Source organism: Lytechinus variegatus, chromosome 16, assembly GCF_018143015.1.
Source record: "Lytechinus variegatus isolate NC3 chromosome 16, Lvar_3.0, whole genome shotgun sequence".
Lineage (NCBI taxonomy): Eukaryota > Metazoa > Echinodermata > Echinoidea > Temnopleuroida > Toxopneustidae > Lytechinus > Lytechinus variegatus.
In genome coordinates, this window is record NC_054755.1 from 7,919,528 (window position 1) to 7,939,161 (window position 19,634).

General features: G+C 39.5%; 1 protein-coding gene across 2 annotated transcripts; it reads right to left on the reverse strand.

Annotated features, from left to right (window-relative positions):
• Positions 1-459: 459 nt before the first annotated feature.
• LOC121429382 (zinc finger CCCH domain-containing protein 13-like) lies at positions 460-19,154 on the reverse strand. 2 transcript variants are annotated; one of them, XM_041626355.1, is made up of 14 exons: positions 19,053-19,154; positions 14,989-15,142; positions 14,551-14,630; positions 13,327-13,450; positions 12,087-12,252; positions 11,436-11,521; positions 10,474-10,670; positions 8,624-8,794; positions 7,007-7,749; positions 6,177-6,614; positions 5,788-5,983; positions 3,513-5,536; positions 2,557-2,760; positions 460-1,329 (listed from the first exon to the last, which is right to left on the reverse strand). In XM_041626355.1, exons 2-14 carry the CDS (start codon positions 15,097-15,099, stop codon positions 1,031-1,033), a joined length of 4,839 nt encoding a protein of 1,612 aa, XP_041482289.1. In that variant the 5' UTR covers positions 15,100-15,142; positions 19,053-19,154; the 3' UTR covers positions 460-1,030. The 2 variants fall into 2 exon arrangements, with proteins under 2 accessions (XP_041482289.1, XP_041482288.1); XM_041626354.1 differs by having other exon boundaries at positions 14,989-15,147.
• Between the last annotated feature and the right edge of the window lie 480 nt (positions 19,155-19,634).

A 19,634-nucleotide genomic window follows, 5' to 3' on the forward strand; every position in this document is an offset into this window, starting at 1 on the left:
TAAACTGTTACGAGTAAGCAGGGCTGGACAGGTAGGAGGCTCATAGGTTACCCATCCCCCCCCCCCCCCTTGCCACCAAGAACAGAAGAAGCTGTGGAGCATTTCATAAAAGTTTTGTTAAAAATCTTCACTGATTAATTTGTTCCCAGTCAATCAAAATCACAGAGTTACAGCAGCTTATAACAACCGTCGGAGAAAGTCCCCGACAAAACTTTTCATATGACACTTCCATGGTCACCAGTATTGCAAAGCTTACAATTACCAACAGGAATCACCACCATAAATCCTTTTCCATTTATCTTGGGCAAATTAAATTCATTATATAATTATTTTTTATATCAAAAACTTATAATCAAATCGAAGCCCCACGGAAGAAAAATAAAAGCTCGCATTGGCTAAATGAGGAGAATACCACAGTCAGAGGAGAAAATATTTTGCAGCACTTTTTTCTTTAGCAAATCTCTTGGGAATTACAAATCATGCAATGGAAGTAACTAGCCTTAGAATAACATGAAGGTTATCAGGGACAATTTGCCCAAAACAGGATAATTTCATTCATAAAGCATTTTGTAAGGGTTTTTTTTACTGAATAATTTTGTCTGCACCAATCGGATGTAAGGATCTCAGTTAGCTTATTAGTAGGTAAATATCACTATTTATTTCATGAAATGATTCCACATCTCTGTTCTGTCTCATTTCATTCAAAACAGCAATCAGGTACTACCGTTTATCATTTTAACCAACATGATCGATGTTCAACAAACTTGATGACAAATATCGGTTTATCTGAATCTATTCATTTTCAAAGCAGCATGGAATGACCATCAATCCACGAGCTTACGCTATACAGGAACCTGTGGATGTTTTGTCTCAGTATATTATTTATTCTTGAGGTGAATGGTCAAGACAGTTCTATCTCCGTTCTTTTTAAACAGCGGTACTACCTAACATGATCAGTATTCAACAAACTTGATGACACATATTGTGAGATGGCTTATCTGAAACTCTGAACATTTTGGGGCCATAGAATTTATGAGCTTACGGGAACCTGAGGAGGAGGTTTAGTCTCAGTCTCTTGTTTATTCTTTAGGAGCTGAATGCTCAAGCGATAGAGGTCGGTGTCTGCATCGACAGCACTGGAGAAGACAGGTTCCGACGGGTCCTTCTCGACCTTCCTCAGTTGCTTGCGGATAGCCATGTCGCGACGGGCGCAGAGAGCACGACGACAGGGGCCAATGTCCTGGAGAAGGCTACGACGTTCCAGCCACCTTCTCCTGGCAAGAGCGTTGAGGGCGCCGATCTGGTGCTTGAACAAGGGTGGTTCTTCACCTATGAATGGAGAGAAGTAAACCAGAAAGAATTATGGTGTAAAATTGGCTTTTGCCCAGACATCTTTTTATATTTGCCTCTCACAACCTCAGAGACTCTTTGCTTTTACAGATCCTATCCATGAACTATTTTCTTGTGTAACCTTAAAGGGGTGGTCCAGGCTGAAAATATTTACATCTTAATACACAGAGTAGAATTCACTGAGCAAAACACTGAAAATTTAATCAAAATCGGATAACAAATAATAAAGTTATTGAAGTTTAAAGTTTGGCAATATTTTGTGAAAACAGTCGTCATGAATATTCATTAGGCGAGCTGATGATGTCACATCTCCACTTTCCGTTTTCTTATGTTATTACATAAAATCATATTTTTTTCATTATTTCATAATTGTGTGAATAATATGTCTCCCTTATGATGAAATAAGTTGCAGCAATAAATATCTAATGCACTAAATCAGTTGTCAATCCAATTTTTCTAGTTCTTGGAGGAAAACAATTGAATAAACTTAATTTCATATAATAAAATACAAAAGAACAAGTGGAGATGTGACATCATCAGCCCACCTAATGAATATTCATGACTGTTTTTACAAAATATTACTGAATTATAAAATTCAATAACTTTGCTATTTGTTGTCCAATTTTGACGAAATTTTCAGCATTTTGCTCAGAGAATTCTACTCTATTTATTAAGCTATAAAAACTTTCAGCCTGGACCACCCCTTTTAACTATGAAGCAGATTACCTCTGAAAAAGAAGAAGGGCCAAAATATAATTAATGGATAGGATTAGCTTGTCATAACTACTTGCTTTCCCATCAAAAATGGCTGTTGTCCTATCATGCAAATTGAATCCTGAAAGGGCACTATTCAATATAAAACATGAAAGTCATATCAGAATAAAATGCATAAAGAGATCGCTTGTGTTTGTTTTGGCAAAATAAGAGTATCCTTTTAAAATGCGACCACCATTAACAGGAGAAGTTACTGATGACACAGAAATATGAAAAAATATGACATACCAATCCCACATTCATAGTTTAGTTTCATAGATAACAGTTTCATGTTGAATGCCAGTATTCTAAGAAAGTTAAAATCGAAAGAATTTTGTAAAAATCTGAACACCGGAACGGCATAATCCGATCATATAAGAAGGGTTCTGTTGTTCCAGTAAGACCAACTCGGGCCTTAACTTAAAGATGGGTACACAGAATTCATCGACTCACCATCATCTTTGAACTCTTCCTTGCAGACCTTCTCGACTTCCTCCATGAGCTCAGGTCCAGCCAGAGCACGAGAGACACCAATCCTTGCAAGGACCCGACCTGGTGCAAACCTTTTCAGGACCGACGTCTCCGCAGGCTTGGTGATCTTGACCGGCTCCTGGAGATCCTTGATCATGGAAGCCCAGTCTACATCCATCACATTGGCTTTGGAATAAAATAAAATAGGTATTAGAATCAAATATGCCTACAGAAACCTGTTCAACTCATGAGACATTTGACTGAGAAGAGACATTTCACACAAGTTCATGATGATTAGCATAATCTGGTATAAAAATTGCTTTAATTTAATCTAGTATATCAAACTTATAGAAGGCCATCTTATGCAAGTATTGCTGTTTTATGTACTTAACGCACAACTGGAACATGTTCTTTAGGTGCTAAGAAGGAATACATCATGTTGGTACAAGAACATGTTGCCAGTAATGATTAAAAATAATTAAGATTATTGCTCTACGTGGAGCGTTGTGGCCCAGTGGATTAGTCTTCGGACTTTGAAACAGAGGGTCGTGGGTTCGAATCCCAGCCATGGCGTAATTTCCTTCAGCAAGAAATTCCCTTCAGCAAGAAATTCGTCCACGTTGTGCTGCACTCGACCCAGGTGAGGTAAGTGGGTACCTGGCAGGAATTTATTTCTTTGAAATGCCACCGCGCTGTAAAAGGCTGCGGGGCTAAAGCCAGGGTAATAATATCCAATGAAGCGCATAGGGACGCATTTGGCAGTGATATGCACTATATAAGCATGTTGGTATTATTATTATTATTAAGATTAACCAGTTTGCTAATTAACTCTGAAATTTGTAAAGGCCTTGTATAGGGGCTACTTGGTTTCAGTCAGTTAGGTTATTCTTAAAAACACAAGATAAGATACAGAAAGGAGAAAGTAGAAATATTCTCACCTGGTTTTGCCTCCATTTGGCTTCCACTTCTTCCTCTCCTTGACCTATCACCATTAGCAGAATCCTCAAAGTCTTCATCACTGATGTCCTCATAGTCATCCTGCATGCTGGCAACATTGGCTCCATTCTCATCCTGGACTTCACCAATCTTCTCCATCTCTGCCTCCTGCGATACAGGAGCTGCAGATAACTCTGTGTTTGGTTGCTCTGAAGTGCCTGGTTCCGAGGATGGCAGTTTATTTGTATTCTCTTCAGCCTCTGTCTTATTGTCTGCATCATTTTGAGGCTGTAGTGGGTCTCGGGAAGTGTCAGATGAGGGCTCTGATCGAGTTCTTGTTGTGCTCTCTCTGGATGATGCACGACTCCGGTGTTCTTGAACACGGAGGGTATCTGAATTGTCCTCGTGTTTCTCTCTAGCACTGATGATTGAGCTGCTGCGACTCCCCGTGCTTCCACGGCTCATACTTCTACGAGATCGATGGCTTGCCTGTGAAGTAGGCTGTTCACTTCTATCCATACTATTACCCCTGCTGCTCATACCTTTACTGCTATCCCTTTGAGCACTATCTGGCTCTTTGCTACGGGTTCGTTCTCTGGAAGGTTCTGTAAGGTCTTTGTGGGTCTTATCGAAATCATGTCCCCTTCTATCACGGCTTGATTCCCTGGAGGAGTCCCTGTGAGGGTATGAACGAGGATCACCAGGGTCACCCCTCCGACCTAGTCGTTCCCTCTCCCGGAAAGCAGGGGAACCCTTGTGGATATCATCACTTCCACCTTCTGACAGATCACTATAGCCATCACCAGGATGTCTCTTAAGTTCACCACCATCCTCAGGCCGTGCCCTTGGATCTCTTTCATCTTCCTTCATTCTCTTTGACCCAGAAATGTCTTGGGACTGATGGGGATCATCAGACCTCTCCCTTTTCCTTCCATACCGGTCATCCTCTCTCCTATCCCTATTACCGCCTCTCTCATCTGAAGGTCTTCCTCTATCCCGATTATCATCATACCCTCTCCTACCAGATCCAACATCATCTCTTCTTCCTCCTCTTCCTTCTGAATACCTAGGTTCAGGACCTCTTGGATCTACTCCCCTTGGATCTAGCCCCCTTGGATCTGGCCCACGGGGATCAGGCCCTCGTGGATCAGGTCCTCTAGGATCTGGCAATCTTGAATCATAGTGCCTTGAATCTGGTTTTCTTGGATCTGGACCTCTTGGGTCTGGACCTCTTGTATTTGGTGCCCTTGGATCCAATCCCCTAGGATCCGGTCCTCTTGAGTCTGATCCTCTAGTGTCACTTCTCCCGCCATCCCGCCTACGATCATAACCCGGATCGTCTCTGTATCTCTGAGATTCACCTTGTCCTCGTCTATCACCTGAACCCTCCCTCTGCCTTCTGTCCTCTTCTCGTAAAACATCCCTCCTATCATCTCGAGGATAATCTCTTCGGTCGTCTCTGGGGAATGGCCGTCTATCATCTCTAGGATAGTCTTTTCTATCGTCCCTTGGATAGTCCTTTCTATCGTCTCTGGGATAGTCTTTCCTATCCTCCCTTGGATAGTCTTTTCTATCATCTCTAGGATATTCTCTCCTATCATCCCTTGGATAATCTCTACGGTCACCTTTAGGATAGTCCCTCATATCACCAGGAGGGATATCCCTTCTGTCATCTCTCGGGTAGTCTCTTAGATCTCTGCGATCATCTCTTGGATAGTCCTTTCTATCATCCCCTCGATTACCATCCCTACGATCATCCCGAGGGTAATTCGGCCTGTCACCATCCCTTCGATCATCTCCCCTTCTGTCCCTATCGCTCCACTTGGCCCTATCATCATAGTCTCTGCGTTCATCACGTGGGTCCCTGACACTAGGGCCAGGTCCTGGAGGTGGTGGCAAATCTTGGTAGTACCTGCCATCTCCAGGGGCTCCATGCCAGGAACCTTTGGCAGGCTGGTCATGAGGGTAGGGCGGCAAGGGGTGTCGTTTCCCTGGTGATCTGGAACGCACGTCTTCAGGTCGTTTCCTGCCCAAAGAATTTTCAAACAGATTAATGGGGGAATAGAGGAATAAATCAACATATCAGAACAGATGCACTATCTTAACTTGAAGAAAGACTTTGCCCATTACGGTCCCAAATCACACCCCCAAGATCTAAATGAGAATCATACTGAAAACATGATGGTAGAATGAAAACAGAGTGATTAACCTGAAACCCAATAGACTATTAGGGATAAATTACATTTTTAATGTAACGTATGAATCATGTCCACTCACACATAAGGTGGCTCCGGTCCCCGAGGTGGAGGTGGTGGCTGATCGTATCGTCCCCTGGAAGGTGGAGGAGGGGCACCAGAACTGCCTCTTTGACGATCCCACTCATCTCGACGGGATTCCCGTTCACCTCTCTCTGGACCCCTCTGGCTGCTGCTTCTACCTCCTCGTGGATCCTTCTGATCCCAATGTTGACCCCCTTCAATGAAAGAAAAGGTTATATAAAAATATTCACAAGATATAGGTAATCACCAATAATTACTCAATGGTTTTGTGACAGTTTTGACCAAATTTATTGCCTCTAAATTTCTTCATAACAGCTCAGGACAGAGCAGACAAAAAGAGTAATCGTTCTGCCTCCCAAACTAGAACTAGAAGTAGAATCTCCTTACCTTGCTCATTGTATCCACCATAACGAGGGTCGCGATCTCCATGGTACTCTCCTCTAGGTCCACTTCCACTCTCTCCTCTTCCTCCTCTCCCTCCGCTTGCTCCTCCTCTGCCTCTATCACTTCCTCTATCGGCCCCTCCCCTGTCTCCACCCCTATCTCCACCTCTGTCCATTCCCCTGTCCATCCCTCCTCCAGCCCGACTACTGCTGCTAGATCGTCCACCGTCTCTTCCGTCACTCCTTCCACCCCTATCGTCGTCTCTCCCCGGCTGCTGCCAGCCTGGACGATCGCTGCCTCCTCTCGACGATGAAGATTCACGTGGGTGGGATCGGTCATAGGCGTAACTGCTGCTCTGCCCTGGTCGCCCCTGTTGACGGGAGGAGGAACTGTCCCGGCTGTCCCTGCCGCTTGGTTGGGGAGGCGGAGCTGATGGTTTGCCTGTAAAACAAACCAGACAAATAATATGGAAAAGCCGAATGTATGAATAACATGTATGTACAGATGAAAACAGAATGGGCCTATTTTTCAACAAAAATGTTGATCCACAAAAGTTAAAACAAACACTGGATTCAAATTTACAAAACTACTTAACCTTACAAGTGAATCTGTTTAAGATGTCATGTTTTGCCCCCCTCTTATCCCGATACTTATATCAAAAGTTAATAACTATCAAGCCAGTTTTCATCCTGAAAAACAAATAGATAAGATGATTATATAAGAGACTATGATTGTAAATTTAAGCCAAACCATGAACTAATATTGATGATCAATTTTTATGAAGATTATCTCTTTAGAGGAATGTATAGGGCCAACGAATAAGAGAAACACACCTCCATATTTATCTCCCCTAACGTCCCTCTCTCTGTCTCTATAATCAGCACTGGATGATCTGATAGGAGGAGGGGGAAGATTCTTCATCGGTGGAGGCTCCGCTCTCCTTGGGGACTGGGACTCTCTCTTACGTCGGCCTGGAGAGTAAGACTTATTGGACCTCGTCATGGATGGAGAGCGCCCTCTCTTGGAATAGTACGGAGAGTCTTTCGACGCTGACCCATGCTGGCGAGATGACGAATAAGAGTCTCTGTCTGGGGTGGGAGCCCGCCTCGAAGGAGGGGGCTTGTCCTTTCTGGGTTCCGGGGACGGAGTCCGGGAATAGAGCGAAGGTTGCTTGTGCTTAGAGTGAGCAGACTGCGAATGCTTCTCTGGTGTTGGACTCTTTTTTCGAATGTCCTTCCTGACCTGACGCAAGCGCGGTGTCAGGGAGGGTTCAGGTGAAGGTGACTCGGACGAGTCTGATCGAGTTGGGGTGGATGGTGAATAGCGCCTGGATTTTGGAGATGGGGGCTTGGGTTTCGGTTTGGGCGGTGGGGTACGACTACGGGGAGCTCTGATTGGCTGTGGTTGGTGGTGATGCTGTGCAACCGGGGCTGGTTTCTTCTTTCCAAGGATGACAGGGGATTTCTTCTTCTTTACATATTCTTCCTCAGAGTCACTTGAACTGCTGCTTCCACTGCTACCACTGCTGCTGCTGTCACTCCCACTGCTACTGCTGCTGCTTTCGCTTGAAGATACCCTTTAGAAATGACAACGAAAATAAACAGAAAAGATTAAAGTTAAGGTGACTGAAAGAGAAATACATTTCATTTTACCCTCTGAACAAATGGCAAGTCTGTGTTGATTTTCCTGACCTACCTCAAAGCTTTCCAAGAATATTTTCAACTTGTGATATTTATTAAATTGGACTTTCAACTTGATACTGACCTCCCAACCTTTCTATATAAAAAAAACATGGTCATAACTGAAAGTTGGAGTGTGTAGTGAAACTACGGAGATTATAATAAAAAGACAAGTTCACAAAATTAACACTTTGTCCTAAAATTTGCGACTGGCTAGGTTAAAATTTCCCCACCCAATTTGAAACTCTGCCCACTATAGAAATAAATAAAAGTAAAAAAATCCCACATCCCTTACAGTGTACATATATTGAGTTCTTCACCTTGTAAACCCAACACTTCCGTACACTCTTCTTATTTTGAGACTATTGCAATCAAGGTCCTGTAACACAAAGGTAAGCGATTAATCGTACAGTTGATTTTCACGATTAATAGTACATTGTAGTCAGTGGAATCAATCGTAGAAATGTGTTCTACGATCATTGCTAAGCTTTGTGTTACAGGCCCAAGATCTCAAAACCAAACCAACATGTATACTGTGTAACGAAGGTATAAAACAAAGGGCGAAAGAGAAAAGTGTGACTCAAATTTCAAGTTGCAAGTGTTATATAATGCATCACCATATTCGTAAGATCATGCTCAGAGAATGCATATTTTTGTGTATTCATCAATGAGATTACGCACTGTAGATAACATGCACAATGAAAATTAAGCATGAATTGAATTTACACTTCAAGAACTCCTTACGAAAACAAACCTAGATTTTATACTGACCTCTTTTTCTGAAAGCCCTTTTTGGGTGGCACTGGGCCTTTCTTCTTCTTGATCTCCTTGACTTTGAGCTTCTTGGGAGAAGGTGATAGGCTTGGTGTTCGAGGGCCCCTCCTAGCTGGTGACAGACTAACTCTCTTCTTCTTCTTCAGGGGAGGGTAAGCATCCCGTTTCCTAAAAATGGACATAACAGCATGTTTTACAAAGGTGTACATGTAAGAATGCAATCATTGTTTAACCCTATCTATCTCAACGATTCAAGCAATGTTTTCGCCACACAAAATCTATTACCACGCCGCTTGCTGGCTTTTTTCTTTCAAGTCTTGTGCAACTCATGACACCAATTTTGGGACACCTGGATATGTGGTTCAGAAATTACGCAACATTGTGTAAGTGTATGTCAGACCAAAAATTGCTCAAAAACATGATTTTTGTGTACAAAGTCAATACAAAACGTGTTTTCAACCATATATCATAAATGCATGATTTTTTTTCACTTTTGCTGGTCTAAATGGATTTGTTTTATGTTGTTTATGATCTCAAAAAAAGTCCCCAATAAAACAGAAAAGTAAAAACAAAGAATACATAAGAAACTGCAAAAATAATATAAAACATATTAAAGAAAATAATCTGATATCGCAATTTTTCCACCTACATTTTCTAAGAACACCACAAAGAGTTTCTATACAGCCTGGCAAAGTACACTCATTGAGACCCAGGATCTTATTCCTGGAATCTTTTTTTTTTAATATCTTGTCACTTTGTTGCACTTGTATGCCTCAGTCACAAATTCAAATGGCATATCATCGGCTGGTCTGGAGTTGGTTCCGTTGGTGTAACTGTAGCAATAAAATTTCAACATCTGGAAACTAAAGTGCATGAACTTAGGAAAAATCAGTGACACACTTTCCTGATTCGAGGGGAGCGTTTCATGAAACAACCAGTCAGTGATTTCCACCGACTATTGTTAAAGGTCAAATCCACCTCAGAAAAATGTTAATTTAAATCAATAGAGAAAAATCAGACAAGCACAATGCTGAAAATTTCATCTAAATCGGATGTAAAATAAGAAAGTTATGACATTTCAAAGTTTTGCTTATTTTTAACAAAATAGTTATATGAACGAGCCAGTTACATTCACATGAGAGAGTCGATGATGTCACTCACTCACTATTTCTTTTGTTTTTTATTGTTTGAATTATACAATATTTCAATTTTTATGAATTTGATGATTAGGACCTCCTTGCCTGAAGCACAAAATGTTAAAATAATGGAATTCCACGTGTTCAGGGAGGAATGAAACTTCATTTCACATGATAATGACGAGAAAATCTAAATATTTCATATTTCATATAATAAAATACAAAAGAAATACTGAGTGAGTGATGTCATCAGTTCCCTAATTTGCATACTGACTGAGATGTGCATATAACTGTTTTGTGAAATGAAGCAAAAATTTAAAATGTCATAACTTTCTTATTTTACATCCGATTTTGGTGAAAATTTTAGTGTTATGCTTGTTGAATTTTTCTTTTTAGTCAAATCAAATGTTTGTTGCGGTGGACTTGTCCTTTGAAGGGAAAATCTAAAATGTCATAACTTTCTTATTTTACATCCGATTTTGGTGAAATTTTTAGTGTTATGCTTGTTGAATTTTTCTCTTTTTATTCAAATCAAGTGTTTGTTGGGGTGGACTTGTCCTTTATAAGCTACTGCAAATTCTTGCATCTTATTGGCTGAGAGCAAATTAGTCAGTGAAAATTACCGACAAAACTTTTCATGAAATGCTCCCCAGGTCAACAACACGAGCATTCCATTCAACTCAAATTAATGACCCTCTTGGATGAACTCACCCGGGAGATATTTTCTTCTTGCTCTTCTTCTCCAGCACGGGGGACACGGACCTGTGAGGGGGTGACCTGGAACGGATCTTACTGCCGGACCTGTCCCTCTTCTTGGACTTCTTGGTGTGCGGGACCTTCTTGCGGACCGGGGAGGGGGACCGGGATGAAAGCACCTGGGGGTACTCTGCCCCACTGTCATCCACCATCTGAATATTAAAGAGAAAAGAGAAAAGTGACACATGAAATCAGTTAATATTTTAATCTATTTTTTTGTGGAGGTGCTGTTGTCTAGTTGTTCTGACAGTGGTCTTTCAATCAAAAGGTCACAATATGATTTTTTATAAACTGAAGACTCAAAGCACCTGAAGCCCGAATTAACAAATACGTCTAAAATTTGGACAAGTACCTTAAATGAGATGAAAAGGATGAAAGTTTGCTTTTCTCAACAAATTGTTGTGATGCTGTGATTTTCTATATGCAACAAATGAAGGATTGAAGTGATTGTTTAACATTGGTTTGACTTTTAAAAAATCTGAGCTAGAAGGTCACACTTGTCACCTGTGTCTGTGATATGTTACAGAAATGAAGCCCAGAAAAAATTGCGTTCGAAAATAACTATTTAGTGCTTCAAAAATTGAAATATAAAGTGACCAGAAACACCATCTTAATTTCATCCCATACACTTATGTGTACTATTTAGGTGTCTATAAGACGCCTATTTACAAAATCGGGGTTTGCCTTGTAGTTTTAGCTTTTCATTCTCAATAATGGTTGTTTTCGGGGTTTATTAGTTCTAATACATGCACTTGTACACATGTTTCATCTTGGTTTGAGAATTATTTAAATCGGCTGCTCACAAAGTTAAACAATACCTTTAATCTTTAGAATGCAAGAAATTCAAAACAAAATCCAAATTGACTTGCAATGTATATCACACTGTTACAGGGAAACAAAGAGGGAAACAAGCTTACCCCGCCATGATCTATCTGAGCCAGCTGTCTCTGAAGCTCCCTGCGTTGTTGTTCTAAACCATATTCATCACTAAGTGGGTCATCATCTGAAAAAAAGCATTCATGAAAATAAACAATGATCAGACCTCATCCCTTTATGATCGAAAAACAGGGACGGTTTGGCTGGAAATTGGGGAAGGGAGAGCATAATTCCTATTGGACTTTGAAGCAAAATCATTGAGAGAAATGGGGGAATCATATGAAAGAAAAGTTTGGAATGGTTAAATTCAGAGTCTTTTCTTCGGTTTCAAAATGGTTGGGAGGTTTGGATGAGGATGTGGTGGTGATGACGATGATAATGGTGATGATCATGATGGTGATGTTGATGATGGCGATGATGATGAAGTAGTGATCAAATGTTTTAGATTTTCCAATTTTTTTTCTAAAGGGATTGCAGAATTTGTAATTATTTGTAATATTTCTTCTTTTTGGGGTGAAAGTGAAACTCGCTTCAGTACTTTCTATTATAAACATCTACAATCAATCTTACAATCAAGCAAATTCATTAATGCATGGTTGCCGCAGATATAGAATTGATATCAATGGTAAGAATGATCAAATATTTTAACATAGAGCACAGCTTGAACAACTTCTACAACAAAATCTATTCACCTGAAGGTGCGTTATCATATCCTTTCCATTCATCTGTATCACCATGGTTACTCTCCGGTGACCGCCTTCCACCCTTCACCACCAGCGAGCTGGGTTCACGGTTCTTTTTCTTCCTTTCCGAACCTTCATGGTCCTTGTGGCTCCCACGGTGCTTTGAGCGATCACGCTGCAAAAAAATTCATTCATTCAAAATTTTTATTTGATTCTAAAAATGAAATCATGTTTTGGATTCATTTTTTTCTCCAACATACGGGTATAAAATACTGCACAAATGCATGAATACATGGCATGTACTCATACACATGAAATGAGAAAGATGTTACTACAAAACTACAATGTCCCACTGTCGTTTAGGCACACTGCATACAAAAATCGGTTACACTTCGTAATTCCGAAGGTTCATAATTCCGACACACGTAAATTGCCTATACCTTGATGTTTGTTAATCCCAAAACGTAGAAGGGTTCGTCAATCCAAACATTTGTGGCGTTATTCTGAAGGTTCGATAATCCGAAAACGAAATAAGATTTGATGTTTCGAAGGTTTGTTGTTCCAAAGGTTCTTTAATCCGAAAATGAAATAAGGTTTGTTAATCATTTAGTTTTCGGATTAATGAATCTTCAGAATTAGGAAACCTCATTTCATTTTCAGACTAACCAACCTTCGGAATTATGAACCTTCAAAAATAAGAACCTTCGGAATAACAGAACCTTGGGAATATCCGAACCTTCGAAATAATTAAGCTTCGGAATTACGAATGTATGTGCAAAAATCTAGGGTTGGATTCTCCTCCAAACAGCATTTTCAGAGTTAGAGAATAGGATCATCATTAATATTCATGATCAGCAATTCTTTACCCCCACACCTATTGAGAAAATTGAGTTTTGAATTTCACCATATTTCAAGCTCATTCACCATTAAAAACTTAATTAATTTTACACCACTCATGATTTCTCCAAACAATGCATACAGTGTCAAAATCCTTCAACAACAACCGAGATGCCAACCTGAACAAGAACATTTCAGTATTTCAAAAGCTGAAAATCAGCATTTTGGTAAAGAAATCTCTATTTTAAAGTACTATAGGACAACACATAAAACTTAAACTTCGAAAATCAGTATTTTGCATGAAACCATTAGTATTCTTCTCATTTTTTCAGAACTAATTAATGAAAATCAGTACTTCTCGGCGGCTCAGCCACACCCCCCCCACCCCCTTCAAACAAAATATTAAACAAACCTTCCCACTTGTTGATGGAGATGGAGACCTATGCCCTCGACTACGATCACGACTTCCGTCACGATCTCGTTCTTTTTCAGCTCGTTTGCTCTCAACTCGGTGCCTCAAATCAATGGAATCAGATCTGTAAATAGAGCATTACATTACATAAAATCAAAATTTTTTTCATCATTTCATACTTGAGTGAATAATATGTCTCCCTTATAATGAAATACATGTAAGTTACAGCAATTAATACCTAATTTCATATAATAAAATACAAAAGAACAAGTGAGGATGTGACATCATCAGCCTAATGAATATTCATGACGACCGTTTTCACAAAATATTGCTTAACTTTAAGTCAATAACTTTGTTATTTGTTATCCGATTTTGATGAAATTTTCGGCATTTTGCTCAGTGAATTCTAGTCTATTTATTAAGCTATAAATACTTTCAGCCCGCACCATCCCTTTAAACTGAAGGCTTCCACAACCATTTGAGTGCAACTTAGGGTCATGAGCACATGTACAACTGCATGACATGCATGGTATTTTACTTTAGGTTGTAACCACATTTATATAACACACAATTATTCGTTCAACCCTGAAATTAATGAAACTTGATGACACAAAAACCAGTAATTTCATTATATGGTGTCATATATAAGATCTAAATAATCATAATCATCAGCATCACTACTACCATCACAATCACCATCATCATCGCAATCTTAATAATCATCATTTTCATCAACTTCATCATTATAATCATCACCTTCACCTCATGATCATCACCATCACCACCATCATAATAATCATCATCACCTTCACCATCATCATCATCATTACCACCATCATCATCATAATCATCATCACCATCATCATCATCATCACCATCATCATTATCATCACAATCATCACCACCATCATCATCATCATCTTTATCATCATCACCACCATCATCGTCATCATAATCATCATCACCATCATCATCACCATCATCATTATCATCACAATCATCACCACCATCATCATCATCATCATCTTTATCATCATCACCACCATCATCATCATCATCATCATAATCATCATCACCATCATTATCATAATCATCATCTTCATTATCACCATCATCCTTAGCATTCAATTCCTCCTCATCATCACTACTGATATACGAAATTCCCATGTGTTCCAGCAACTTAAACAATACATGTATGTTTGAATAATTATTTTAAAAGCTTACCCTTCTCCATGACTGTAATGATCACGATAAGATCTGCTACCTTCGCCTTCCCACTTTCCATAGTGATCTTGTTTGGAGCTCTGGTATAAAACAGAAAGAAAAATACATTATCAACAAATCAATGTAATAAACATTAAAAAAAATTATGCACAATAAAATGGTCAGCACAAATACATGTAGGATACATTTATCTAAACATGCAGTGGATTATATAAATTATTTGTAATATAAAAGTAGCAAATTATCTCTTTATTTTTATGTCATTGACAGAACCTGTCATTGACAAAACCAGTCATTGCTTGCTGAATTAAAATGAAAATGCTCACTACAATGGCTGTTGTGATGGCAATAATGATATCCATAATGGTTGAAATGGTGATATTGATGGTGAAAACGATCACGTTGATTGTGCACAATACATGCATCTTTTTCACTTACATGGGAGCTCGTTCCACCTGGTCCAAGCCTCTCAAAGACGCTGGGCCTCCGACTATCAGATGTGGAATCCCGGACGGATTTTGAACTATCAACCGTTACTTTTCGAGGCATCCTCTACAGTTTGCCCAAATGTATATTTCCAGAAGCATCTGATCTATTCTGTTAAAATATGAAATAAACATGGGAGTTTTGTTAAAACAACAAAATACAGTGTATACATGTACATATAACATACAAGTATGTCACTGAGTTGGGCAGATCTTTGATTTGTGAAAAATAAGCGAAAGTTTAAAATGTCATAACTTTATTTTACATCCGATTTTGATGAAATTTTCAGCATTATGCTAGTTTGATTTTCTCTATTCATTCAAATCAACATTTTTCTGGGGTAGACTTGACCTTTCATATTTAGACCTTTGAACCAACTCGCATATATAATGAGCTATTACCTTTGACCTGCTGAAATTTATTTATTATCTTTGTACATCGTAAATTGTAATTGTTTGACTTGTGAACGTTTTATTGTAAACATGTTAATTTCAGCCTTCTGGCTTTGTAACATGTATTGTTTTTTATACGAAATAAACCATGATTGAATTGAATTGAATTTGAATTGAATTGAATTGACCCCGAATTCGAACTTAGCCCGTATTTTGATGTTACATGTATCTACCTACACACCCCAATCATGAAAGCTTTGGCGATGTGTGTTAATGTGGAGTCTGATGTACATGTAACTTGCGAATATTTGAGCACAAAATATGAGAGGTTTTTGCCATTATTTCTTGGAATATGATATTTTAAGTAGGTATGTTACAAAAGTGCCCTCTAGGTGCATTCTGAATGAGGCATTGAGTGTGCTGCCTATAATCGCAGGGTGACTGTGGGGGCATTGCTTTGTGTTTGCATGTGCAAGGAAAGGTTATTCCCCATGACATCATTGTTTTTACGCAGTTGAATGTTTACAGCAGCTGTCTAGACTTGAAAAAAAAATACTGTAACTTTGACCATGCTTTCAACCTCTTGCTATTCATATTTACAGGTTTCATCCCACTCCAAAAGGTATTCAATCCGATAGAACAACATTTCAACTACATAGTGGTTATATTTGAAAGAAATAATCTACTGTAGCTAACCCATCCGCTACGGTTTTGGTTATCATGCATTAAACGGAGATGGCGCTATAGTTTTGGTGCGGCAGAGAGCTCAATGAGCGACGGACACAACGCATTGCGTAAGGCAGCTCTCGGAAACTATGAATAGTGGAGTTTCGCAGTGATCTCGTCACTGACTGGGCGTTGTGGCGTGCGCCTGTAATCCAAGATGTGGGAAGTTACAAATTGATGCAGAGGTTAGACGTTCAAGTTTCGAGGCCTGGTCACGTCTTTCGGATGATGATGTTAAAGGTCCGTCCCAGACGTAAATAATCATATCTGATTGATACACGTCTGACAAAACTCAAATACACACACACAGGCAGATCTCGTCACTTCGACGCTGGCTGAGGTCAGAGTCGGACAACGAATTCCCTGCGCTCCTCTCCAACTGGGCTGAATCAAGTAAAGGTTTGGAAATGAACATTGCTCGCTTAATTTCTACTACTGCAAATACAACTCTGGATAATCGGTGCCGGTGTTAATTGGGATATCCTGTACAAACACTGGATGATGATGTATAATTAAATTATGACCGTTGTCATACATGTACACTAAGTGTATTCATCGTCTCCAACCTGTGTGATCTATGAAATCCAACTGACTAAGTATAAGCCTTCCCATGTGTATAATTATCCCGTCCATATTCCCTCTCAACACTCCACCCCCATATATTTTGGGAAAACGGAACACGCCTGGGTCTCTACATATAATCAGATATAAGGAAACTGCTCCCATCAAGGATGGCTAGTAATTCATCAACGGATGAAGGTGATAGAGGCAAGGGACAAGCCGCCCCCCCCCCCAGCATCCAGGACCCGTTCCAAGACGGAGGGCCGCCACACTACTGACGCTAAGTGTGTTTTTTATGTCCCTGTTTCCGTGGCGTCTGTAATTTTTGTGAGTGTTGTTGGGCACCTCCATATGCCAATGTATGCGCATTGTAGTTTTGTATTAGTGGACCTTAGTCCCAATTTTTAAGGTCACAACTTTTTTTTTCAAAAACAAAGGAATAGGCAATTTGTACGAACTTAAAAGAACTTCATGTACCGTACCATAACTTTCTTGTTACTTCCAATACTGGGGCTATTGAAATGAATGAGGTATTACTATTAATGATTGATGAGCTCTAAACGTAAATGATGCTATGAAGCAAACACCTCATTTCTCAATTCTTTATTTTTGTAACATACCTATTAATTTAAGGTGAGTTTTGATGAACTATCTGTCTGATAATTGGAATATAAATGGGTATTTTGAGGTATGACCTGTGACTTGAGATAAGATTTTTTTGTGGGAATCGACACCCTAACTTAGTTGGATATGCACTAGACAGGAATAACCGTCGTTTCTGGGGATTTATTCAACAATTTCTGACATTTTACTGTAATCCCCATGTACCGACGGTGAAGTGTCTGTGTGGGCTCCCATTCGTTATAACACCAGCACCTTTATCCCACCAGAGTCCAAACTTTGGTGTAATATTTCACATCGAAGTTACAAACTGAAAACTACACATGCAAAATATTTATTTCTTCAATTTTAAGATAATTTAAACGATATAGATGAAAATGCATGAAAATGATACTTTACCGATGTTTAGTTGGGTACGACACAGGAAAACAGGTCAAAAAAGGCAGCCAAACTATGAAATATTTACAAACGAACGGAGAGGGCGTCAACAATGTACGAATGTGATATCGATATTGCATTCCACCAGCACACCTACAAGGCAATAATACGATACACTCACGAAGACAAACGATAATAGTTATAATCGCGATATATCGAGACATTAGCGATAATGACGTCATTCAAGATGGGAACTTGCAAGATAAACCATCAGGTAAGGAGAAAATGGCTGACAGATTTCTCAATCATCCAGTGGATTTTTTTCTATATCTCCGGTCCAAGGTATGCAATTACTTAATTTATTTGTATTTCCCTGATAATGTATGTCATTATATTATAATTTTCACTCAAAAAACAGTTTTAAATCGCGATCTATAAAACGCTAGTTCACTATACGTTGTCTGTAGCCACGGACCCCGCAGCTTTTCAGTCTATGTATGGTGAGTGGAGCCAACGCAGTTCAGCGGAACAACCAAAATACAGAGACTGAAGCTTTTGGTCTAGATATGCACTTGCCATTCACCACCATGCAAAAATCTACATCATGCAGCTGATCTGTCCGCACAATCGCTCGCGCAAACCTTGTACTAGTGTGAGTGCTGAAGTGCCTACGTCTGACGTTACATGTACATGTAATCTACAAATGTATCTTGTATGATCAGAATAAAAGACTATTCTATTGGACATTCATTGGTCCAACATTCAGCCATGTAGCACGTGATCCAACTCTTGACTTTAGCGTACCCTCAAAAGACAAAAGTCAAACTCAAAGCTGTATCGTCTGTAATTCCCAAAGAAGCGAACGGAAGACTTACAGGACTACGTTCTCTTCTGTATTATTGCTGATGCTGAAGTAAAATGACAACAATCACGACAATCAAATAAAAATTCAAATTAATTCAATTCCTTTTCAAAAGAAAAACCTTTTATTTTCAGAAATGAGAAAGGTAAGTTTGTCCATATGATTATGAATAGGCCTACATAATATAAAAAACAACTTCATGGAAACCATACCTGACCAATTTATGACCAATGTACCTAGTTCATGTACAATTTGAATGGTGTTTCATGAAAACGTGATGATCCCAATACGATATGCGTGCAAACGAATCGCACGTGCCTGCTGTATAAGTACCGGTAGGCCTACTAGTAATTGACTGACACAGAGTTCACAATGCGCAGATTCGAAACATCGCCAGGCAGCCCAGCAACATCAATATCCCCTTTTGGCCCAAGCCTACACGTGATCAAAAGAACATACAGAAAATTAGCTCTTACCTAAAGAGATCTAGAAGCCATTTAAATGCGTTTCCGTTTATTTTCACAGCATTTGCATGCCAGAATTACATTTTACGCAGAAGAGACGCTGGAGTGAATTACTATGGTGTCCTTAAACCTTGAACCTGTCTTTCGGATGTAAAAAAAAAATCGCCGTCTGACAAAAACTCTATACACACACTTGACTGAAATGTTCTTTCTCTTTTTTCTCTCTGTAGGCTCAAACATGTATTATGAGTTGGGAGGATAGTGAACGTACATATAGCACTAATTCACCTCCAAGGGAGAAAGGGAATGAAAAAGGTCAGTGTTGACCCAATAAAAAATATACCCCCCAAAAAAATGGCATCAGCATGAGATATACTATTTTCTGAATATTACGTTAAAAACTGTAACAAATTTAGATTTTGTATTAAAAAAAAACGATTAAGAAACTTGCCTGAAAATTAGCCCCATACGCTGTGTCTGGTCCCGTGTGGTCTTGTGTTTTTTTTTGGGGGGGGGGCGGGGAGGGGGCCGGGTCTCATGTACTGGAGGCCCGCTTATACAGGCATCTCAATTATCCTCAATACGACGCCCATC

Excerpts from the sequence above, each read along its gene's own strand:
- LOC121429382 (XM_041626355.1), bottom strand. The coding sequence starts at position 15,099 with ATGCCTCGAAAAGTAACGGTTGATAGTTCAAAATCCGTCCGGGATTCC. Across the intron at positions 14,631-14,988 it reads CAGGTGGAACGAGCTCCCAT|AGCTCCAAACAAGATCACTA; the intron begins GTAAGTGAAAAA and ends GTTTTATACCAG. Across the intron at positions 5,984-6,176 it reads TGGTGGATACAATGAGCAAG|GGGGTCAACATTGGGATCAG; the intron begins GTAAGGAGATTC and ends CTTTCATTGAAG.